The following is a 25,677-nucleotide window of genomic DNA, read 5'->3' on the forward strand; positions in this document are numbered from 1 at the left end:
ATATAGTTGTATTCGTTCTACTTACAAGACCTATTAAAACAAACTTACAGCAAATAAAACGACCCGGGAGTGAATTTACGATCCATGTTTTAAAAAAAGAAGTTATTTTAAAAAACAATTTGGAGAGGTAAACATTCAATAAAAGTAAAATACTCGCGTGAAAAAATTATGACCAAGATTCTGGCGTGCATGAGCGCAAAACAAGATGGAAAGAGATACAATTAAGACAAAAGCCGGCCAAGGTTTTTTTTTATAGGAAACAAAAAAATGCAAACTTATTTTAAATTCATTTTTGCCCTTGCCCGTGTCTCATCCGTTGTATATCTGTTGCTGGAGTGGTCACTATACTTTTGACGTAATCAGTGACATTGATGTATGTGGCATATCGACCTCCAATCATCGTTAATGAAACTTTTTTTGCACCAACAGACAGGCTTCTTTTTACTGTGTTTTACAGGTTCAAGCATATGACCCTTTCGGTGAATGCCGACCTCAGTTTTTTTATACTGACACTGACACGCACCGTACGTACTTAAACATAGTGTTCTTGGTACTCAAAACGCAATCTCCAATAACTTGGCGGAGGCTCTTCGTCGTCTTGAAAGTTGATCGCTTCAAGCTCTAAAAATATGTTTCACATGATTTTAGAAATGGTATGGTTTACGAGTTTACAGTTTTAGTTTTACGAAGTTTTCTCAAGTAAAACTGCAAGGGTTATATGTCTTGATAAATAAGATTAGTGGAAAATGTGACATTTATTGAATTAATACTTGTATGCTCAAAACGACAAATATATAAAGAATATAGTAGACTATTAGCATGTGCGGGCGTCGTCAGTCTACGTTTCAGGGGTTGACCCCCCTTAAAAATGTATTTTCCCTCTCAATGCATCTTTTTAAAACAAACGCACCTTTTTATTTTTACCTTACAACCATTTGCAAAGCGAAAATTACAATAATAATATTAAACAAAGTTTTCTAATTAAAATTTGTGGAACTCAGAAACTGTTTCATCGAGTGTTTTATTAATATTGTTGGCATACTAAAAGACAAACAGCTACAAAAATGCTGTTTTAGGAATAAAAGACATCTGTTTTTCCTTTAAATTACTAAAAAAACACAATCACATCACGGAACGTTACATACGAGAGGTCTATATGAGGCCATATTAAAAACAAAACTTAAGTTTATAATTTGCGATTAAGTTAAATATGACATGGGTTGTTTGATACGAACTATAGTGAATATCTCTGCTTGTGATTCCAAGAAGGCCAAATGCACCTTTTGGGAAACCTTTGTTTTTTTTTAACATTTCCACACAAAAAAGACTTTGAACGAAAACTTACCTTGCTCTTCTGGCAGCGAGTCCTCCGCACAGTCCGCATCTAAGATCATGCTCCTTGCAAGTTCGTCTTCTTCAACTGGAACGTTCGACCTTTGCGTCATGACGTCATAAAAGAACCTGTGACGTTTTTATGTTAATAAACAACGAAAGAAGATGTTCCGCTTATAGTGAACAAGCTATAGTGCAGGCCAACGAGTCAGAGACCAACATTTCTTGCTCGGTTAACAGCAAACAGCCACTTCTTGTAAATACATGAACAGAAATTAATATGACTTTGTTTCTTACAAAATTTTTGGTGGTTCGGATATAGGTTAATTATATTCTGCACACTTACAATATTGCGTGGGTTACATTTAGCGAATTTAAATTCACACTAAAAGCCTTATATAAGCAAACAGCCATGAGAGGAAAAGTTATAAAAAACAACATGGTATACATGGTATTTTATTCTGGCAAGATTATTGAAAACACCGGAAGACAAGTTGGACACTTAAAGAAGTACACTGAGAAACTATGAAATTCGAAGTACTCGCACTTTGAGTGATAAATTACTAAGGAACGTGTTATTGTTTAAATTATTTTCGCATACACCTGGTTAACTGTATTTTGCTTTTTTATACTCAATAGCTTATTAATCGTTGCCTTATACTGAGGTTGGGAAAGCAAAACTTACGTGTTACGTGCTCGTCGCTTTTGGAACTTTACAACCGCTAGTGTGGCCACAAAAATTAGAGCAAAGATGATTACAGTTGCCAGGACAACAACGACGATGAGCAGATACGTCCTTGACAAAGTATACGAAACGGTGTGGGTGGTTGTTTCTACGCAAGAAAACGATTCGCAAATTTGTTAAAAAAAATTTAATTTTTTCAATTCGTTACCATAACGCCGACAAGTAGCCTCATCGCTCAACGTTTGATTACAGATATCTAAATGGTCTTTAAGCTTTAAGGACGAGATTTTACACACAAACTACATGGTGTCACAAATTTTACGGGATCTACAAGATGGCAGACCTGTTTAGCATTTTTATGGTGATGGGTCTGTTGGCAAGTATTACTTTAAGTTTAAAAATTAAAATAGGGTCTATAAGATCGGGCGTAAGTATTTACACAAGTATCATAACTAACTCTTTAAAAAAGTGGTTCCCAATTTTGTTGTCGCGCCCCCTTTCCAGTTTTAGAAAACCTACGCGACCTAAGTTGTGTACAATTGTTGTTACTTAGAGCTTATCGAGTTTCGCAAAAGGGTTCCTCAGTGGTCGAAGGGGCATTTTAACCATTCCTGTTAGAAAAGGCCAATACACTACTGGTTCCCTGAAGCAAATGTCATTAACGCAATTGTTAGACTGAGCGCCCTCCACTGCTCTAAAATATGAAACGATGAAAGGCGAGGCAATAAAAACAATAACGTTTATATCCTGATTTCCGGATAACGATTCGTTTCCAAATACTTATGTTATTTTTGGTTTTAAAGCAGTGCCCTGATTATTATTACCTTGATCAAATAGCAGGGCTATATTACTTTTTATGTTGTTTTGTTGTTAAGGGCTTTACATTGATTGTTTGTACGTTTAAAAACCTGACGGTCTAACTGGAAGTATAGGCTTTTTCATTGACAACTGCTACCCACCTTTTTCATATGCAGTGATTTCCTGTGGTGAATGCGATGTAGCGTCTTCCGTTGAAAATGCGTTTTCCATTCTATTTTCCAAGCGCATACAGTAAGATCGCGCGACGACTTGTAAGTCCCTTTGACATTTGTTACTCTCGCCTAAACATTCATGATTATAAAACAGTCATGTCACTGGCATTATACTACTGTGTTCGGCTAAATTTTTGTCTGCGTTTCCAAAGAATAGTTTTAATTCACAACCGAATTATAAACCTATACACAAAATTTCAGCAACATACAGGACTTTCAAACGAAGCAGAACAGGACTTCGAATCAGTCGTGCAGAATCTCGTGATTTTATTGGCGTGATAACATACTAAAACCAGCAGACAAAAGGCACGCGACTACAGAACACATCACGTTTCGTAGAAGCCAGTATTTCGAGAATAATTATCGTTATAAGAAATTAACACGTACATGGCGATCCTGACTTTCTGCCTATCGATGTGGTCTTATATACAGTATCTGAGTAAAGTGGCATAGCTTAACAGTTAGTGACTGCGAAGAATTCCAATGCCTGTTATGTGACGTACTATATAGTCCATAGTGTTAGTCATTGTCCGTTATTCCTATTGCCTCCATGTATTTAGACAGGCAACGCGTCACGGGTAATTCGGCCCACGTTTTACCGCTTTGGTAAAAGCAATAGGATTTATCGGGCGGCACACCGAGAAAAGTTGGATTTAAAACAAGCGATTCTCCAAAATGGCACAACTAAAGCTATACAGCGGAAAATACGCCCACGCCTTATAATTGTTTTTACAAAATGTTTCTATAGGCCATGGATCATCTTAAACCAATTAAACCTAAGTACTACACACAGCACCAACTGGACAACATAAGCTCAAAAATTGCGGAGTTAGAATAATGTTCTTACAGAAACGCATGTAAGTTTACAGAGATGACGTCACAAAGTTATGTCATAACGTGACTTCGTAAAGCAGGCAACAGAAAGACATATGCTGTTGTCAGTCGATCTCGTGCGCAAATATGCAACTAAAATCTTGGGAAAATACCTTCAAACAGATGGCAACACATAGCCTATGCGCATTTATTTATTACAGGTCGTGTTAACTGTATGGGGAACTGCGGACTGGATATGGACCTTTGACGTGTTGAACGTGGACCTTAAAAGTGACTTTGGTGAAATCATTACAAGGTTAAGATTTATTCACCGAGGTTTTTGACAAGACTAGACGATAAAAGGCCATCTAAAACATAAGGAACGAAAAAGATTGTGCGATATTCGTGTATTTTCGCTATTGTAGAAAATTACAATGTGTATAAATATTTTGGTTCATAACAAAAAAAGCTTTATTTATATAGCGGTTTTGCGCACAATCAAGTTTGAAAAACACGATTCTTTCGGCTTGTAGTAAATGGAGTTGACGGCAACACCTAATGGGACACTAAACGTAATCTCTACAATTTAAAATATATATCCACTTAATGCTCTTTTCGCAAATTACTTCGGTTTAGTTACAACAAAGCGAACATACCTTATGAGACCATTAAATCAATCATATCAACAGCGGAATATTGTGTAGTATTAAAACCAACGTTGTATAACCAAATGCATAATAATAGAATAAGTCCTAAACCAGTCAAAATAAGTTCTAAATTGCCTCAATACCGCAAAGATAGGGTATGTTATGACCGGTTAACGACTACCGTTTTGTCGCTGGACTGTTTGGCCTTATTTGAAGTTACGCCTGGTGTTAGCTAATAGGTTGTTTTGACTATTCTGGATGTTTAGGTCCATTAATCTGACGGGTATAAGTTATTATGATAGAGGACTTTTTGCGGCTTTTAGTTGTTACTCCTTTTTTGGCCTTATCTTCAAATTGGTTATTTTCCCGAGCTAATGTTATTTCAAATTCGGTATCATTATTGGAGTTCCAGCGATAGTATAGTACAGTCGAGTCCGAAAATGATAATTTTAGTTTCACTTCATGTCAAATTTGCGAAGCGCTATCAACGGAGTCCATAATGCTACATTCAGCTGTTCCAACTCCATTATAATTTGGTGTTAGGTCTTTGTTTCCACCGATTTCGGGCCCAATGGACACGTCGTCAGTCAACGTATGCTGGCGCAGAATGTCTTCCTTTCGCCTGCAAAGAAAAACAAACAAAGAAATTATTAGAGATTATCTTTATTTCCCAAAAAACTTGATGGTCTCAACCAGGGATTACAAACATCACTTCTGTTACCTGTAGAAACGTCTTGCCATAATTCCAACAAAAAAGGCTTGCAGCACGATGGAGTAGTTCATAATTACTGAAAGATATGATTGGATTATCTTGTCAGTACAAAATGCTCACAGTATTCATTCATCATAGTAAACAAGTAGGCTATACTATATATATATATGGAAGGGTAAATGGAAAGGCTATACATTTAGCTAAGCTCGTTACCTATACGACGACTGTTGAAGTTTAAGGGGGGAACGCAAGGGAACAGTCCCAGTTGCGCTAGTACGTTGAAGAAGACCGATTCAAGCCCAGTAATGAGCATGATCAGTTGAAAGCAAGACGTCTTGCCTTTTATGGCGTGACTTGCGTTCATGCCTGAAAAACAGAAAACATATAATCTATTTTGAAACCAAACTGTCGTATTGTGAGAGTTAAGTATTACAAACGACATATATAAAGAGGGAGACTTTTCTAACTTGCGTAATAATCAATGTTCAACTAAAACGCACCTGAAATACCAGTTTAAACAGCGAAACTTAATGGTGGCCTAATCATCTTTACTTAACTTTTAGTAGGCTAACAATACATAAGACATTGGCATTAATAGGTCGAATTTAATTCATATGATCAGTGTCGTTGTCTTGCTTTTCAGTTGTCAAGAACATCTTGCTCAGCTTTTTGGGTGGAATCCAATGGGTTGAGAAAAACTATGTTTAAAACTCTAAAGCAGGGGTCGGCAACCTTTTTCTAGTCGCGGGCCAAAACCAAACTCAGAAAGGTCTCTGCGGGCCGCACAAAATGTTAACTTATAATTGTTTTATTAACATGTTAGAGCTGTGAATCAGGCGGGGCTCGGATCGTTTTTCACTTGAAAATTACATTAAAGGAGGCAGTAAAGTGTTAACGCAAAGCGAAAAAAAGCGTTTGTATGTTTTAAAATTCGAGTTCACACGTCGTCATCTATATACTACCCACGAAAAGTGTAATAAAACTACTTTCAGGGAACGCGATAAAATTGAAAGGTAACCTAGCTCAGTGTTTGTTAACCTTTTGTAGTGAAGGCAGACCTGGCGAGCGAAGCGAGCGCGATTTTTTTTTCGTTTACGAACATTTCTTGCAAGTTTTCATTACATTGCCAAAAACAAAAAATAAATAAAATGATAAAAAATATATGTCCAATATTTTAGAATACGCTTTTTTTCGCGACGCAACGGTAAAGAAGCGCTGATCTAGTTCAAAAGACAGCATCAAAACGTAAACAAAGCGGACGTAGAAAGATCATTCGCGCAAAGCGCGAAAAATTTTTCGCACTTACGTAGTTAAAATAGTCAAAAAGTATGTGAAATGGACTCGTGTCTAAGTTGTCAAAGAGGCGGCGGGCCGGATGAATTACATCGATCCGGCCCGCGGGCCGTAGGTTGCCGACCCCTGCTCTAAAGCGTATCCGACGTAATACATTAACTACCCATCACCCTATATACCAGTGGTTCTCAAACTTTTATGAGCGCGACCAAAATCTGAGTTTTATGAACAACTCACGACCAAACCCTTGAACATCAAAAAAAAAAAATTTTATGCATGTCTTCAGTTCGTTTATCTTCAGAGATTCGGTCAACAATACTGCATAACACAGCACACATTGTGGCTTTTGAGAACCATGATCATTGATAGAAGTGAATTCCAAATCTATTTTTAAATACTTACTTAAACGCTAACTTTTAACAAATACTAACCGCAACTAATGACCTACTTTAAAGGAACAAACCCATAGCTCGCATCGAAAAAAAAACAAACTTATCGCTCGAACTGAAACGGACGAGCTTCTGCTCAGGGCCACTATAGTAGGGAATGTTATTACACAATATTCTCAAAATTTTGAGGTATATGTGTGCGATACGAGCAAGCAGAATAATCTTCTAAGTAATAAATTTACCTTGCGGCTACCACTTACGCCAGTGTTCGCAGCTATACTGTTATTGGCAATGGCTATACTGTAGTTGGCTGCCATCAAAACGTTCAGAAAACTATTATGATGCAATAATCTAGGTTACAGAGTTAAAGCCACATGAAATATTTATGATGTAATAATTTAGTCATGAATGAATTAGAAATACTTAAAAAATATAATGAAAAACGTTCGTTTGCGCAGGATTGAATCACTATAGAGCGACCCAATTTTTGACCCTCCGCGACCCATGTTTGGGTCGCGACCCATACTTTGAGAACCACTGCTATATACAGTACAATATACCTTGTATCGAGAAAAAAAAAGAGAAAACACACAGGCGTCGCAAAAAATAGAAGCTAATGCAAGTTATGAATCGCGATAGAATTGCCAGTTTAAATTACTTAAAAAATCGTGGTTTTAACGTTGAGCTATCACCTTCAATACTTTTTGTCATTCGCTGAATCAGGTTGAAACCGTATATGCAAACTATTGTGGATAACCCGTTTAGAGCGGAGATGTACACCGATGGGCTGATTCCCTGGAAATAAATTGTTTCATTACTCCATCGTATACAAAACTGTTTACCAATCATAATTGAAAAAATCTTACGTCCGTTGAAATCAGCTTCCAGTCAGTTTTTAGCAAAGTCGCCACACCACCATAAAACGGTGTGAGAATAACGTTTTGAAAGATCATCCACTTGGCCACTTCTGTAGTTCTACTGTTGAAAAAGCACATTCGGCTGACAATACGCGTCTATGAATTATATAGCGATGTTTTTGTTTTAAATGTGTCCGAGAAATTAAAAAGGAAAAATATTTTTTTCCCCGATGAACAATGTTTGAGAAATCGTGATTGTTTAAAATGGCCCGGGGATTTGTTTTGAAACAAGTTTGGGTTATTCGGCTTCCATGTTCATTTAAAGATTAACTTAACTTTTCTTATCATCGTAGGTTACATATTACGTCAACCGTGAAATATCCGTAAACAAGATCTCACCACAAGTTACCCATTACGTCATGTCATTGTGACCTAAGGCCGAGTGAGAAATGCCACTGTGGAGGTTTGCAGAGGGTCGTTAAGGTAGCCATTAAATAGGCCTTCCATAACGGTGCTCGTCAACTATTTTTGGAACCGTACACACTTTTACGTTTACTGAAGAACTTGTACACACCAGGTCTTGCAATTTGTCAAACAACTAAGTAAAAACTCCAACCTGTAATTCAAGTTGCACTTATTCATATTGCACTATATTTATCCTCATTAAAGACAGAAATCACGAGCGAAACAAGTGTTTACTGTAAAACTTAAACGCTGTGACAAGAACTAGTTATTACATCACAATAACGATTATTATCACTAGAAATATTTGTGTATGATGTCACAAATAAATTAGAGTATCTTACAAAAAAACATGTTGTGCCGTGGGTTCTACACTCCAATCAGTCTAGCCATCAACCTGTTTATTTATTGTGATGCCTGATCTTAGGCTTATTGTATTGCGGTATCTTGTGCACCCCATCAATGTGGTACACCCTTTAAAAAACGGTACACCTTGGGGTGTACAATACACTCGGTTGAAAGCACGGTTCTGTAACCTTTTAGCTTCACGCAATCATCGCGTGGCGCAAAATCAACAAGAACGATCGCGCTGACGTTGGAGCAAGCGCGCTCAAACAAAACCTACACGGTGTTATGGATCTTTGGCAAACAGCAGATACAGCAGCAGGGCACCACGTTGAGCGCCACTTCCTTGTGGCGCGTCTTTTCCACGAAGGGGATCGTGCCACCGGAGAAGACCATCACCAGGTAGTAGTACTTGTAGGTCGCGAAGGCCACGTAGACTTGGTACATAAACGACAGGTAGGCCACCGACCTCGGCACGAAGATTCCAATCAGGCCGAAAAACATGATGGCCTAAAGAGAAATAGTTACAACACGCGAAATGTGAGCGAACAAACGGATACGCTTTTCGAGGGTAGAATGCAGATTAGGATTTGTTTGGCAAGAACAAAATACTGACAAGTGATAAACTTATTTTTAGTGTTTATTTTATCCCGTTTAGTTTATTTGGTTATAGTATAGCGTTTTAAATTTCATAAAAAATATCAAGACATAAGCTTAGTTTGTGGTTCCACAACAGAATCTTGTCCTCCTACAGAACACATAATGCCGACGATAAAAGTTCTACACTGTTAGCAAAATTGGGTATTCAATACCCAAAATCATTGGATACTTTTTTGTCAAACAGGGTACGCTCGTGGGGATTCTCAATCAATATTTTTGGGTATTTAATACCCAAAATACCTTGGGTACCACTGATATCTACCTAATCTAAACTATTGGGTATTACATCATTTTACCTAAATTATATATTGGGTAACATTAGCCTGTACCTAATTAAATTTCTATCCTACTACCCAAAAATTTATTTTCCTTTAATTGTGTAGCATGTTTTTTTACCCAAGAAAAAAATCAAAATTATTTTAAGTAAACCCACTGCCCAGTTCTACTTGGGTTGTTTTTGAAGGTACCCAAATTATTTTGCCGTTTTTGGGGGTAAACTCAAGCACTACCCAAAAGTTTCTGAATGAAGTACCAAATATTTTTAACATTATAGAAGTTTTTAATAGCTTAAGAAAACTTAAGCGCACCGATTCGATCAACAATCAGTCAGCGAGGTCTAAAACTTTTTGAGATATTTGGTTTAACGACTTGAAATATTATACCTCGAAACACAGATGATATTTTGAGATTTAATTCGTTTGCACAATGGCCAAATTCTTTGTTTTTAGCAAACACCGTGAGATTTATTTTGAAGAATTCCAGTGTCATCAGTCAGAGATACAAAATGTAGGCATAAAGTGAACATTTTATCAACTCAATATAAAAGAAGGTTATGTTTTTTTTTTCCTACCGGATAGGTGCCGAGAATCCACAGGAGAGAATTTCTTAAATCCTTCGAATTCGACTTCAGCATTATGTAGTGAACTTCTTCGGCGAATATGAACAGCATCACGGCCGTCAGAACGCAGGGAATGGTCAAAAAGCAGATTCCTCCGACACCCCATGATTCATAAACAACTGATGAAACATTTTTTGGAATTGTTTTAAGTGCAAACTTTAAAACTGAACATATGACAATATATTATTCAAGATGAACGTGTATAACCTGTGGGTATATTGAATATAATATCGAATGACGCTTATATTTACTTCGAGGTAATAATCAGAATGTTACATTTTGTAAGAAAGGCACTATGGGCTATTAAAACCGAATTTTGTCGACTTTTTGTATTTTTTTTTTCAAGTTTCATTTAAACCTTGAGGTGTTTACTCAATTCAGTAGGTCTTACCACAGCAAATATGTGCTAATATTGATAGATCTTCTGTTGGAATAGGTCTAGAAACTCAAGCTAAATAGTTCAGACGTCAATCCTGGTGTTATGTTTTATGGATTGCTATAAGATGGCGCATTATCAACACTAAACCAAGTGTCACGCACGAAAACTCCACTAACCTCGCGAAAAGTTGTCGGATGTGTGGGCCAAGTACATGCACCGGTTTGCCGGTAACAAATTGTCTACCAGTCTTCCTCCTTCCATTGTAGTAATCCTCAAGCAAGCCTTGATAACTTTGCTGCAGTTAAAGCACCATCGGCAGGTCTCCGCACTGACAAGCGTCTGAGACGTAACTTTTCACCGTTGGGCACTCGCGGGAAACCGGGTTAATGATTGCCATGCGCGTCGAAAATATTGTCACATGTCGGTTCCATTCGGATCCACCACTAGGATAATATTTGACCAGGTTATGATTTCACTTTCTCATTTACACTATAGCCAACGTGTAGGTCAAAATAGTCAGGAAAGTTTCTTTTAGGCATTTGATTCGACCGAGTAACAAGCTTGGCGCAATTACTCACCACTTTCTGTTTAACAATTTATTAGCTTTATTGAGTGGTTCTTAACCTTTTCTGGTCTCTTGCCACTTTGCTGGTTTTTACCGTCGCTGCGTACACCACCTACCACTTGGTTTCAAAATAAACTCTTTTAATTAAATTACTTATATTCGTTGTTGGCCAAAAACATAATCGAAAGGATTTTCTCCAAGCGCCAGTCTATACTTTTTGGAAAATACTGTTGGTCGATTTAACGCGTACATACGAGAATTTAACTTCTCAATTACATTTGCACTACTTTGCCTAAACTTCGCATAAGAACCGAAATCTGCTCGCGTACCTTAGCGTAGCGCAAGTGGTACACGTAACATAGGTTGAACCATGGTTTATTTGATCTAAATACATTAATTTTAGAGAAAATCCTATTTGCATTTTATGTCCACGTTTAGTTAATTAAAATGTTTAAGTTAATAAAGCAATTTTTACGAAGGCTTAGAAATATTGACAGGTATGGCGCGCAGGACTATGAAACGTGTCACAATCAATGTGAAGATTTTTTATCCAGCGAAGTATAAAATCAGAGTTTCTGGTAGTAAACGGTAGATTGAGTTGGCAACTAATAAGCCAGTAACTTTATAATGACCTTTGCTCATCCACCGTTTTGCGTTAGCGCCATTTTGCTGTGAAGCACATGACCCTGGATCACATTCTATTTTGTGATCACGCATTTTTATTGAAGTCGCCGCTTTTTTTGCAAAGATTGCAGAAAAACAAGTTTAGGTGCAAAGTCTGCTGGAGAAAGTACCCTTCACGTGATTTCTTTGTTTCCCGAACGTGGGAATTTAAATTCGAAAAGGCACCCGGAAGCGATTGGACGGCAATAGAGAGTCGCCAGTCAGCTTGTTAAGAACGCTCGCTCGATTTGAAGAAAGAGCGCTGTGCGGGAGTTTGTATGACCTAGTTGTTGTTGTACCTCGCACGCTGACAAGCAAAAAAATAAGCCGCTGGTAAACAAGATCTCTTTTAAAGAACTTCTCTTCATATGGTATAATCCGATGTTTTAAATCGACATAAGCAGCTGTTTATTATAGTTAGTGCAAAACGTGAATCTTGCAAACGGCGTTGAGCTTGAGAGGATATAGTGGCTGATCTACTGTTGTGTATAAATTTTGCCCCATTTACATAACATTGTTATAAATGTGGCTAGGATATGTTCGCCTTTTATAACACGCCGAAAGATTCAAAACAAAAATATTAGTAACATTTTGAAAAGGTCAAGGTGTTGTAGAGCATTTACAACGTGTCGTAAATGAGTGAGGAACTTAATTAAGACTCTGGTGAATGGTTGATTAAAATCAGTCGTTAATGGTTGATTAAAATTAGTCGTAAGTTGTATATCCGTAACGTCCACAACATATCCTTGCGCTAATTCTATGTATAGGTACTATTAGTCCATCGGTTCAGACCGCCAAAGTACTATTGCATTCGGTTTGGTGTCGAATGTCGGGCCAAGTTAAATTGCTTGTAAACAACACGTCACGAGAACGTTTATGACGAGAATTTGTTGCCTTTGTTGCGGAAGATAAATTTAGCTCGCAGGTTGTGTTGCATTATATGAAAGACGAACCTAAAAAAGACAAAGCACTGTACGCGTTCAGAACGAACAAAGCGTTTAACTGAGCTTAGTTATTGCTGTTTTGGAGGGTATGTGTGAATTTAGTCATAAATATGCGACAATTGTTGTACAATTATTTGATTTATTTGTGCTAATAATATATATGTCATCGGATCTGAGACGATACCAGCTGCCAATTATTAGTGGTAAAGATATCGTAACTCGTCTATGTAACCTGCTTTACTTTAATCACTACAGGAGTCTAGGAATTTACCCGTACTCCAGCGTTTGATGTGTTTGTACGCAATATAGTAGCATATTTAATTTGTGAGATTCGTTCTTGTATTAAATGACCTTTCTAAAAAAAAAAAAATTTTTCTGAGAAAAACCAAATTAAACAAATAAATTAAGAAATACATGCATTTAAACACACAAGACTTTTGAGGTCAATTTTGCCTTTAACATTGCCGAAAGTTCAAGCTGGCCATACACGAATATTTCCTATTTTGTAATCCAGCAATATCTTATATTTTCTCCAGGAATGTTTTAACTGACGTTAAACAACAAACCGAGATGAAAAACTTTTTAGCAGCATTAACGGTGCTGTCTGCTCTAACAACCACTTTTGCAGGAGGTAACTTTATTTAATTACATCAGATAATATTGACATTTATTTTCTTATGAGAAAAATACCTCAACAACTACCTATTTGTGTTGTGCACAACTATATTGAAAAAGTAACAGATTTCGACCCATTAAATCAGCCTTTCTAACCTGTTAATTAAACTCCCCCAAAAGGCATTTTTTTGTTATTTAATAGAAGTATAAATTTGGACAGTGGTATGACAGTATCTTTGTCAATTAAAAAGTAAAAAGTAGTATTTAGCCAAAGAAACGAAATTCTAGGATTAGTTGTTTAAGAATTACAATTAATTTATAGAAATTTACGGTTTTCAATAGTGTGTAAAAAACGACACTAAAAAGCTTAAAAAATCCTCTCTCCCTGTCCAGACACAAGGCAAATTGTGCGAAATACAGTTGCAACATCTAAAAGCGTTCAACTCCAGAGCTAAATATTTTTTATATGAAATACTTTCAGTTGTCCACGTTGACGGAGATGGACGGTATAGGCTGACGTTTTGGCAAGCGTACCAGAAGTGTTTCGAAAGAGGAGCTTCTCTTGCGACTGTAGCAGACCTTCACGAGATGAGAAAAAGCGGGTAGGTGAACTAACTATTAAAAATATTTAAAGGTAATTTTGCAGGAAAATTAAACAGATTTCATTCGGGAGTCGGTTAACAACCCGAGTTTGCCCCCGACCGAAATCTAAAGTCGACGCCGAATCCCATTCCCGATTCCAACCAATTTTGCTGATTCCGATTCCAACTCTGACTCTACATTCTGCATTCCACTTATTCACGTCACTAAACTAGATAATATAGAATAGAGCAAATCTATCAATAGAGGTGTCAAGCAACCTCTTCCCACAAAAGGTGGTTAGAAAATATTACACCATATACTATTCCACCTTTATAATTAACAGTTTGTGGCCTTAAATAAATTTGGCACTGAGCATGCGTAGTCGGGCTCGGACCTCGGTTATGATTTCCCAAGTCCGATTCCAGCGTAATAAATCCGACTCCGACCGGTTTGGTCGAGCTAAAGGCCCGTTTACACTACAGCTGCACTGAGCTGAGCAAAGCGTAATTTGCATTTCAATTCTACCGTTTTGAACTTTTCACGCTTTGCTAAACTCAATCCCAGTGCAGCTATGGGAAAACGTTACGATTTGGAGCGATTTTCACGCCCATCTCAGCTTAGCGCAGCTGTAGTGAAAACAATTTCACGACAAGCTCAGCTCAGCGCAGCTGTAGTGTAAACGGGCCAAAGCTACTGTTTGTTGGGGATATTTTTCAAATAGTGCAATGCCAATTTGCTTCTACATTTTAACGAATTTACTGATTTTTCTTTTTCCACATTTTGACGCCCTATTTACAGAAGAGACCATTGCTCGTGCGGCTGGCTAGCTGACCGCACTGCGAGGTATCCGATGAATTCGACAGAAGGCGGATGCGGTGGAAGACCTGGCGTTCATGTTTGCTACTGGCGCGACCATTGGAATGCCTACTGCTTCCAAGGTAAATTAGCTGTAAATTAACTTAACTTACCCAACATTTTTGTCCGTCGTATACACTAATACAAACGTCTTCCGTTTCTTCTTCAATCGAATATTTTACAGTAGCTCGATTTATCAAATTATTAAATTACCCAAAAAAATTCTAGCCGTTCAGACTACAGTATTTACATCAGTAGAGAATGCACACTGCACATCAGCCTATATATTGTACTATTGATAAAACGTGTTATTAAAGCGCAAATTTACTACCGCGAAAAATATTGGCAACCTCTAATAAATCTAAGCCTAGAATTTACAAATTTAATCGAGTCATATGTTATCAAGAAACTTTATGTTTACCCCCATACCGATAACGCCGCAATGTCATACACATGTAAATTGCTATGGTGTAAGATAAGAACAACATGGAACGACGGACAAGACACGATCGTTTTATATTACAACATTGAGGATTTATCGAGAAACATAGGCTGACTTTATGTAAGATAGAACTATGGACATGTTGATGCAATGTTTTGTGCAATGTAAGATACAATCGTGGTTTGTTTAAAATGTCACAGCACAATGTTTAAGGGCGCCAGATTGGAAAACAATTCCTTATTAAAACTGTAAAAACCTAAAGCATTTTAACTTTGCGTCAATACTATAATAATATAGAGATGTAGGCTACTTTTAGATTACTACTTATAACCAGACCAAAGTATTCTAGTTTTAATGTTAATAAATACTTTTCAGAAATTCGCATATTTGGTATATAATAAGAACACTCATTTACATGTTAAAATTATTATCATATATGTTTTTCTTATTTTCGTTATTTAAATTTTTTTATAAGAAATCTTGGTCACCAATATTTAAAGCCAGCAAATTGGCCCATCGGGTAAAAATGTTTAAGATTCACTAAACCATGCTTTGTATTGTTTTAAGTATTTTTATAATTATAGATAAGTATCCATCACGTCTACTACTACATGACAATTTGCTCGCATTTCTTACCAGAGGTTTTGTCACGTTTATGTACGTTTCTGGCAGGAAAATACGAAAGGTGCAACAAGCCGCTTGGCATGGAGTTGGGCTCAATTCCGAACAATCGCTTGAGCGCCCCTTCGGCCCACCACAACTTTTTCAACGACCGCTGGGAGCCCCGCCTAGCGCGTTTGAACCAGAAGGGTGTAATTAACGCTTGGATGCCGCACCACGATGACCCAGAACAGTACTTGCAGGTAGGGATGTCCAAACATATCGGATGGGAGCTAGTACCCATTTTGGGGTGGTAATATCGTTACATGCATGACACTATAGAGCAGCGCTTCTCAACCGGTGCACTAGTGCGCCAAGGAAAGCTTTTAGGTGCGCCGCGAGCAAAAGGAAAAAATATTGAATATATAAAACATCCATTTTTTTAATTTCCTGTTAAGCTTAGCTCATTGGTGCCACAGTACTTTCAAGTAGAACACACAATAAGACTTACAAAGCAACAATATCTTAATCAGAAAAACCTATAATACCATAGTACAAATGAAGGCCTTTTCTGGCTATTAACTTCTTATTCCGATTTCATCATTATTACGACTGTTAGGTATTAGTCCTATGTATACGCCTTATTCCACGCTGTCTTTTATTCCGAAGTTGATGTTGTTCTAATTTCTGTCTTGAAGATGGAGTCTCTTTCAATATATACAACTATAAAGCCTGTGTAATAAAAAACTTGCAAGCAATTTAAGAGAAATACCGGTACGCCAACAAAAAAATTTCGCGCTCGCTTCGCTCGCCATACAGGTGCTTCGTCATGTTGTTAGATGTCCTTAGGTGCGCCCCCAAGTAACAAACGTTTAAGAAACACTGCACTACAGTATGATATTTTATGGGTACCTCTATAACGTAATTTAAATGATTTAAGCCATGGATCAATCTGAGCGTTTTAGAGCCCGATAGGTATTTGTTTTGGCTTACAAACAATAAAACTAATTAAGTTGCCGAACTGTAATTGTTTTTGTCTAACAACACGGAACACCTTACCTTTGCATGGGAATTTGATTTGGCCTATTTAATCATAGTAATAACGTTATTTGCTATATAAGATTGGAACCGCAATAGTTTTTCCCGAAATATCGCGTATTTTGGATTCGAAATAAATCCCCACTTTAAGGTAATAGAATTAAACAACCAAAACCCAATGTGAAGTAGATTTTTATAATAAATAAGTTAAACGAGAGGTTTCTGAAAACTATCTGTAATGGTCAGCTGTGTTCAGCCTTAAGTCAGTATAACTAACTGTAGAGTGAAAAAGAACATGGTGCCCATGTTGACGTATAGGTGTAAAAACGCCTTCGGTCGTAAAGCAATCAAAAATTTCACTCGGTTAACCTTATATGCAAAGACTACACGTTCCGATTGTTTTTATCGACAAATAGTGGACAAGCGTGCATAAAATGGTTTTACAATAGCTTTAACATTTCAAATTGGATGTTGGATGTCAAAATGTGCCTCAAAGCAGTGTTTCGCCACCGGTAACCCTATATTGATGCTCACAAAAAATTAAATAAATAAAAATGCTTTCTATGATTAGGTTGCTTAGTTGACTGTTCTACTTTTTTTCTAAAGATCAGTTTTCATTGTATTTTCCAATGCTTGTTATTTTGTTGGATTTGCGCATGTGCCATAGGCAGTTCATGAACCATTTTATCAAAGCGGGATGCCGGGGACACTTTTCATACGTGAAAAACGTGAAATATCTGTATAAAATCATTTTAATCCTTGTTAAGATTGTCTCAGTTTCAATAAAATCACGCAATGCCCCGTCACCTTAAAACTAACCGAGGCAAGTCCCACGCGTTAAAGTTGTTGTAAACGTTTAGGCAAGATACCGTATTAGAACGATAAGAGAAGGTTTTCCGCATTTTTTGTGATATTGAAACACCGCTTTGCTAAGGCTTCCTCGAATACTTGTTAATGTACCTTATAGTTCGTTTAATGCCAATTTGTTGGAGGCGAGTTGCCAAAATTGTAGATCCCTATTGGTACGCCGCAATTAAAAATAGTTGGCGAAGCAACGCCTTAAATTGTTATAGATTACTAAATTTGGCGACTACAACAGCGGCAAATATACAAAGGTACGTATATCGGTAAACGTATGTTTTCACAGATAAACCTAGGAGAAGCGCGTGCGGTGACAGGAATTATGACCCAGGGCGTGCGCAGATATTTTCGAAATCAGTACGTGAAACAATTCAAGATCCGCTATAGCAAAGATGCCTCTCTCTGGATCTACCAATACGAAGGAAACTCTATCAAGGTGAAATATGCGCTTTGGAATTTAAAACAAATAACCATGTGTTTTTGCAAGCGATTCTTCCGGATGTCTTATGTTGTTTTAAAAAAAATGAAATATTTTAATGTTTGTGTAGCATAATGACTCAAGGTTTTAGTTAGAAGAGATATTAAAGTCCATAATATAAAATAGGCGGTTAAAGAGCTATTCCAAATGTACAAAAATGTTACGCACTTTTATATGGTCTTTGATATTCCTACTATTGGTTCGAAAAGGGTTATACGTGAACACAGAATGTGTATAAAAGCGAAAAAAAAATCAAAATTTCCAACTTTTTTTATGTAACTGTAGCATTTCAGATCATTTCAGGTGTTTGTCGAGTTGTGGGTATTGTCAAATGTGTTGTAGTTTCACGCCTTTTCAAATGTGTTGTAATTTCACGCCTTTTCACTGCACTCAATAATGTTAGCGGATTTGTTTGTGCCCAGATCTACGAAGGGAATACTGACAACGATTCCGTGGTGAGGAACATGTTCAGCGAACCCTTCCTCGCCCAATACGTCCGTATCTACCCCGTTCTCTGGAGCCAACACATTTCGCTCAGGGTCGAGCTACTTGGGTGCACAGTGGAAGAATTCGATGAAATTGAGAACCGAAAAGTTGAAACGGGAGTCTTTTTGTTAAACGGAAGTTAAACGTTCAGTCAGTCAAATTGTTGAGGTTGTTGCTTACTGGGAACTCCGAATTAACTTTTTTACACTGCCGTGTTATTAAGCTATATATATGTGCCCATGTTTTTTTTAATATGAACAATTCATTAATGAAGGTAATTTATGCGTTTTGCATGTTCCCAATGCCTACCTAATGTGTTAACCCTTAAATGTATAGTGTTTGTTTAATTGAACTTGCTCTGCGTGATTGCAGTAAATCTTGCTACAGCAGGTTGATATATCAACAGCAAAGTAATACTTGTAATATGTAATTTGAAGTGTATTATGTAATCTACATGTGATCTTATCACCAATGACTATGTAAAATAAACGATTTCTCACTACTTGACAAACAGTAGCAATGTAATTAGTTAAGCCAGTTGTCTTATATTACATTCAACCCTCTTATATTACATTCAACCTGTTACTCCTTTAGGTATTGTTGCTTTTTAAGTCTCATTGTGTGTTCCCCTTGACGTTCTTATAAAAAATTAAAGATAAATACACACACGTGTTTAACAACTGTGATCTGTTACAAAAATAAAGAGTGTTAAGTATACACTGTTGGTAAACTATCATGTACGACTCTGTGTTGAGTTTAGTGCAGAATTTAATTAAGATAACGTTCCAAGATATCAACTTGTTTTGGTTTATTTTGTTGTGCTGTGTATAAAATCTTTACGTAGGCGTTAGCAGTTGGCATTGCCCATGTCAATAAAAATGTTAAAACGTATCACCATGAGCCAGGACTTCGTAGTCGGACTTGGGTCAGGACTGGGCGGAGTCTGTTTATTTCGCAAGAGTCGGACAAGGACTTGGGAGTCGGACTCGACATTATTTTTTATCAAAGTCGGATTTGACATGTGTTTAACCGACTCCGTATCCTGTCATTGGCCTTAAGAAGATGAAATGTTTAAATCTCCTCGCACTTAACGTTAAGGCGTCAGCAATGGTTGTAAACAAGTCTTACGTCAGCGCAATGGTGTTATGACCAACTTGTTGTCTATGCTTTTCTTTTAAAGAACTACTGTGTAGCCTTTAGTTGTAAAGCGGCCTTTTCATTGCTATCAAGAGACAGAGGTCTGTGAAAACCTACATAATATAAGATTAAGGCAGAGCACGTTTAATATGTCAAAATTACTCAACAATGTAGAGATTGTTAAACTGGCACCGTAGTTCAGTACTGAGTTACAGCCGTAGTAGACGCAGATATAGATATACCGGTAATAGAAGGGCTATTGGAATATATCTTAATTGACTATTTACGTTTTAACAGAGTAAGACTGTTTGTGAAACTTTAACTAAGTTAGAACAAGTATTTGCGAACAACACAATGAAAAGACGTCTTGCTGAAATAATCCTTTTGGTTTCTGCAACAATCATTTCTGCAAGAGGTAACCTAATTGATTGCATTAAGTAAAAAAAATATTCTGATGCATTTATGTTTATACCAAAACATATTTACGTACGAAAGCAAGTTTCTAACGTTTACTTCACCTGCTTTTCACGTCGTGTTTTGTTATTTGAAAGACATGTCTAAAACGAAGCTGTGAACATAAATTTAAAATTTTGGCTGGAAGGACCGAAAAATCATAATTATCTCTTTTGCCATCATACATAATATTGTCGCGGGCTTTGCCTTGGGTTATTGCAATAGTTTTTTTTAAGATGCACTTTTTTTACTCTTTTTTGTCCATCTAGCAACAAATTATTTCAATTTTAAGAATTTGTTTGTTGGGAAATTTTATGAGTAGCGTAAGAATCTTTCTAGTTCTATGTGGCAGGTAGAATTGCAATGTTGGATAAAAGTTAGAGAAACATGTTTTGTATAGTATTCCAATGTTTAACGTAATTTTGTTGTGTTTTTCTTTTGCTTTTTGCTCAAACTTATATCTGAACATTCTAATCGCTTCTCTAAAGTGGTCGATATTACCGGAGATGAAAGGTATTCCCTGACGTTTTTTCAAGCATATCAGAAATGCGTCGAAAGGGGAGCTTCACTCGCTACAATAGAGGACCTTCACGATATCGCAAGAAGCGGGTTTGTAAAAAAAAACAAAAACACACTGGAGTTTGGGGAATAGTGCTTTGTTACAAAAAAATATCTCTCATTGATTTCTTTTTAAATTATCTAAATTAGGAAAAATTAAATCTAGTTCGTACTGAAGATAGTTTATGAACGCTTATTCATTATAGTGGGATATAGTGATTAGTGACCAACTTCTCCAATATTTGCAGATGCTTAAACACGGTACAATCTATTGTTATATTATATAGCTGCAAACCAAACACAGCTGGTGGTTGATGGAAATATTTCATATACTAGACATAACATAAGTCCTATAGTAGGCTAACCACCAGTATAGTGGAATTAACAGTGGAAAACCTTTGTTTCTGGTTATCTAGGTATGTACAGTATCCAGGTATAAAAACTTAATATGCATGCGTACTGCTTATAAACAAATTACCTAAAATTACTGAATTAGGAAGGATCACTGCGCATGTGGCTGGATAGCCGACAGAACGGCAAGATATCCAATGAACTCAACTGATCCTGCTTGCGGAGGACGACCTGGTGTTCATAAATGCAATTGGGGTGATCGATATGACGCATACTGTTTTGAAGGTAAAATAACAAGTCGATTGATGTGTTTCGTAAAGCACAGTTAAGATGGATCAGGATTTTCGTAGTAGTTTAACGAATTTATAGGAGGTATATTCCATGCGAATTATTGGATCTTGATATATGAGCTAACAGTGTAAAACCCAAATTGAAAAGAATTTTCGTACTACGGGAAAAAATGATGAGCATTATTTTAGCATAGTTAATCACGTAAAACATCATTGCAAGTTTCTCGCGTTGATAAAATCATACGTCATATCTTCATGGCAAAATATTGTCGAGGTATATACCGGTACTAACACAACTCGATGCCGAGTTAGAGATAGGCTTTTCTATATGCTAAATGACTTGATGTAAAACCATCTCGTTAGATAAGGTTGACATGAAAACAATCAGATACTATCAGATACTATACATTTAACGGATCAATTGCGATGCGTCTACTTATGTAAGAGAATTGTGCAACACAAACTCCTGGGGTGCAGTGCAAAACATGTTTGCATTTCGTGTGTGAAATTTCCATCAACAAATTGTTGCGGCAGTCTCATTACCTGATCCACACAGCTTTTATACTGTGATCCACGCAGGTTATATGCTCGGATTCATTTTAGTTGCTGGTTGATTTCGGTATGCTAATCTAGATTTTTACAAGAATTTAGGTAGAAACTAATGGTTCCAAGATAATTTATCACTACTGGCTATTGGTCCACTATGACCAAATATTTTCAACAATCTCGGGTGCCAATCTTTCACTTGCATTACACATTTTATACGATGTTCGAATAATACATAAACTTTACATGACTATATTTCTATAGGCGTTCGACTGTAAACTTATTTTAACACGATAACCCAACGCCTTACGGTAAAACTTTTTTTTTGCATAGTTGAAATATTCCAGCGTCGTGGTGTCATGTAGCTGCCTGTGTTAGTAAGTTAAGCCATCGCGCCAACGCAATACTCATTTCAAATCTACCCAGGAAAATACACCAGATGCAATAGGCCGCTAGGTATGGAGTCGGGTCAGATCGACGACAAACAACTGAGCGCCTCATCGGCCCATCACCAGTTTCCTTTCGGTCGCTGGGAACCGCATCTCGCTCGTTTAAACAGAAAGGGCTTGATCAACGGCTGGATGTCGCACCACGACGACACTGAACAATATTTGCAGGTGTTGAGATATTGTATAAAACATGTAATAAAACAGGTCTAAAAATGAAAGTGGATACTTAAGTTGGTGTAAGTCTTTGTCATGTTACCTCCTTGGAACTTTGGATATGTGGAGTTTGGGAAGGGGTTATCAGGGTAAAATTGGGGAGATAACCGCTAAAGTTTCTAGCTTGGAACTTTTGGATGTCAGTTGATCGAATTGTCGCAAAAAAGAATAAAAATGGAAGAGGGGTAAACGTAATTTTTGTTGAAGACTTTTCTATATACTAAAAGACAGAATCGTTTACGTTAAAATATTAACAACTGTTTATTTAACAGATCAAGTTGAACACGCCGCATGCAATTACTGGTATAATGACACAGGGCGTGCGAAGATTTTTGAAAAATCAATACGTGGAAATATATAAGATTCGCTTTAGCAAGGATGGTGACAATTGGTTCGATCAATACGAAGGAAGCATCATCAAGGTGATACATAAAATAACAGGGTAGGCCTAAGTGTATCCTATAGGTTTCAGGGTAAGGCATATTCAGGATTCAACAGTTTTACATTATTTAGCCCTCTAACAAATATGGTACTTTATGCGTAACATTATTGCTGCAATGTCGCAAATATGGATGTCCAATACTTGACATTTTATTCCGATTTCGGTACTCGGTATCGGGTACCAAATTACGTTATTTCTAGCGGTGGGATTCAGCCGGTTCGCACCGGTTCTATAAAACCGTCTCACAAAATTTTATGTGAGTGTTGGACAAATATACCGACACTACCACTACCACATAGAATCGGGTATAGGCTCCGATCCGATATTATCGGGCATACCTATTAGACAAAATTATTTTGTAAATCATCGGCTGTAACACGAGGCTTGAGCAAACCGACTCAGGGGGATCTACATAATATGTAATAGTGATTAATAGGCTACAAATGAATAGCTTCTTGGTTTAACCACGAAAATATTCCGCTAATTGAAACAATAATTACGTAGATCTACTCATTTGTTTGTAAATCCAAATTTAAGGCGACATAAAGTATTGCACTGGTACACCCTATTAAACCTGGGCTACGCTGGTTATTTCGCCTAAAATCTAGAAAAGGTCGCTTTATATGTGTTCACACGTCAAGATTAGAACGTACAAAAAAACAAATTTTAACCGGCGGTGTTCCATCACAAAAATGCATATCCGAGATAAGCCCCTGCGCGAAAAACTAGACTTGTTTTTTCGGACTTGAATATACTGATCTTCGTGCAATACAGCTCCAAACAATTAGTCCATGTTGCCAAAGCCGAGTCAATCTATTCCCAGGTCTACAAAGGAAATACTGACGACGACACAGTGGTAAGAAATATGTTCAGCACACCAATACGCGCCAAATACATCAGAATCCATCCACTTTCCTGGAGTGGACATATTTCACTCCGGGTTGAGCTGCTCGGTTGTACGCTGGAAGAGTTAGACGAAGCACAGAATTCAAAACTTGAAACGAGCGTATTTTCGTTGAACGACATCTAGACGTTAACCCAGGGGTTCTTAAACTTTTTTTACCGCGACTCCTAAAATTTTTGGGGGCTTACGTGGACCACTGTAGACAAGTTTTTGTTAAAACGTCACAAATTTACGTCACAATACAAATAGACTTCAAAAATCTGCTGATTTCGGTCCAAAAATGTGAAAGTGACGTGGAGTCTTAACACAGTCAGTGTAAAACCGTTTTATTTTTAATTAAACTGTTTTCTTTGATAAATTAATTTACTTCGTAAATATACACTAATATTTCAATTAGGCGTGCATGGACCCCATAAAACTAGTTCACGGAACGCCAAGGGGTCCATTTACCCCAGTTTAAGAACCCCTGCTTTAACCAGTTGTGTGGATGCAGTCCAAAGACCGGAAATTATCGAATCTTGTTTTAATTGCTGTTGTTTTACATATAGGCCTAATCTCCATTCTACATATATCTAAAAATGCCAAATGGAAATTTAAAAAATGTAGCCTAATTTTCGGAAACCAAAGTACGCTAGTAACGCTACATGGGTATAACTGTTTTAAAGGGCGCAGCTCGCTTTCGTTTATCTCATTTGCTTCGGCTCTATTTTCGTATATAATTTTCTCAAGTGTAATTGGTGTAGGTTAACTGCTTTCTGGTACAAAATAAAATTTCGTGTAAATACTATTAAAAAACAAACCGGTCGTCATTTACTTGCCTTGTGAAGAAGAAATTTCGCGATGTTCACTGAGAGGTTGGCTTGTTCAGATTGTACAGCTAAAACGGGTCACGCATAACACCTTACGTTATTAAAACACTTTATTAGCATATTACGAAAAACATATAAATTAAGACCTTGCATAAGTTAACAAGTAGTAAAAAAAGCTCCCGTGTACTGCGAATACTTAAGCGGAAGGTCAGTTAACAGGTAGATGTAGCTTGATAGAAACGTGTACTGCGAATACTTAAGCGGAAGGTTAGTTAACAGGTAGGTGTAGCTTGATAGAAACGCATCAACATAGGATTGTAATCTTCGGCTTCTATACAAGCAGTAAAAGCGTTTTGAGAATAATAAACAGTGAAATGTTTTCAAGCGATCCGATTAAGTGTTTGTCAGTGTTATTAATACCATGCATGTACTGAAATCCATACGTGAAAAATATTGTCGTGACAAAAGGATACAAAAAAGGAACTGCGGCCAATGGAGAAAAAAACAATAAATTATACGCGTATTATGTCAGAAGTGCTGTCACATAACTTCCGATTCTGCTTCTGCTAGATAGTTTTGCGCTTACAAGGTGGCGTGAGTAAAGTATTATCTTGTGTCATAAAAGGAGCCATAATTTAATATCCAAATTAGATAATGTGACGCAAAAAATGTTGTGTAAGGCGAAGAAACGTAGAACAGCTGATCGAATTACGTTAAAACAATCCGTGTCTTAGTGATGATTTTAAACATTTGTTTATAAAAGTCCTCTTCTTTTCGATTAACAGAATATGTAGAATAGCTTTTAATAATAAATGTTTTATTTAAGATGAATATTGATGACACAATCTGCGCAGTGCTTTCTATAAAATAATTTTATCTCGATGCAAACAAAT

General features: G+C 37.0%; 4 protein-coding genes across 4 annotated transcripts; 2 read left to right on the plus strand and 2 right to left on the minus strand.

Moving 5' to 3' along the window:
- Positions 1-372: 372 nt before the first annotated feature.
- LOC146164686 (uncharacterized) lies at positions 373-3,046 on the minus strand. The gene is made up of 4 exons (XM_083380792.1): positions 2,977-3,046; positions 2,018-2,165; positions 1,346-1,461; positions 373-621 (listed from the first exon to the last, which is right to left on the minus strand). Exons 1-4 carry the CDS (start codon positions 3,044-3,046, stop codon positions 533-535), a joined length of 423 nt encoding a protein of 140 aa, XP_083236918.1. The 3' UTR covers positions 373-532.
- A 1,927-nt stretch (positions 3,047-4,973) lies between these two features.
- Positions 4,974-10,764, minus strand: LOC146164687 (organic solute transporter subunit alpha-like). Its single transcript, XM_083380793.1, has 8 exons — positions 10,680-10,764; positions 10,077-10,288; positions 8,847-9,076; positions 7,769-7,880; positions 7,595-7,697; positions 5,434-5,586; positions 5,230-5,296; positions 4,974-5,130 (listed from the first exon to the last, which is right to left on the minus strand). Exons 1-8 carry the CDS (start codon positions 10,762-10,764, stop codon positions 4,974-4,976), a joined length of 1,119 nt encoding a protein of 372 aa, XP_083236919.1.
- Positions 10,765-13,150: 2,386 nt separating this feature from the next.
- LOC146164688 (lactadherin-like) lies at positions 13,151-19,468 on the plus strand. The gene is made up of 6 exons (XM_083381861.1): positions 13,151-13,306; positions 13,772-13,892; positions 14,671-14,810; positions 15,842-16,032; positions 17,955-18,104; positions 18,569-19,468. Exons 1-6 carry the CDS (start codon positions 13,246-13,248, stop codon positions 18,773-18,775), a joined length of 870 nt encoding a protein of 289 aa, XP_083237987.1. The 5' UTR covers positions 13,151-13,245; the 3' UTR covers positions 18,776-19,468.
- A 2,957-nt stretch (positions 19,469-22,425) lies between these two features.
- On the plus strand, positions 22,426-24,101 carry LOC146164689 (EGF-like repeat and discoidin I-like domain-containing protein 3). The gene is made up of 3 exons (XM_083380794.1): positions 22,426-22,584; positions 22,902-23,051; positions 23,895-24,101. Exons 1-3 carry the CDS (start codon positions 22,426-22,428, stop codon positions 24,099-24,101), a joined length of 516 nt encoding a protein of 171 aa, XP_083236920.1.
- The last annotated feature ends 1,576 nt before the right edge of the window (positions 24,102-25,677 follow it).

This window comes from Ascidiella aspersa, chromosome 2 (assembly GCF_963924565.1).
Source record: "Ascidiella aspersa chromosome 2, kaAscAspe10.2, whole genome shotgun sequence".
Lineage (NCBI taxonomy): Eukaryota > Metazoa > Chordata > Ascidiacea > Phlebobranchia > Ascidiidae > Ascidiella > Ascidiella aspersa.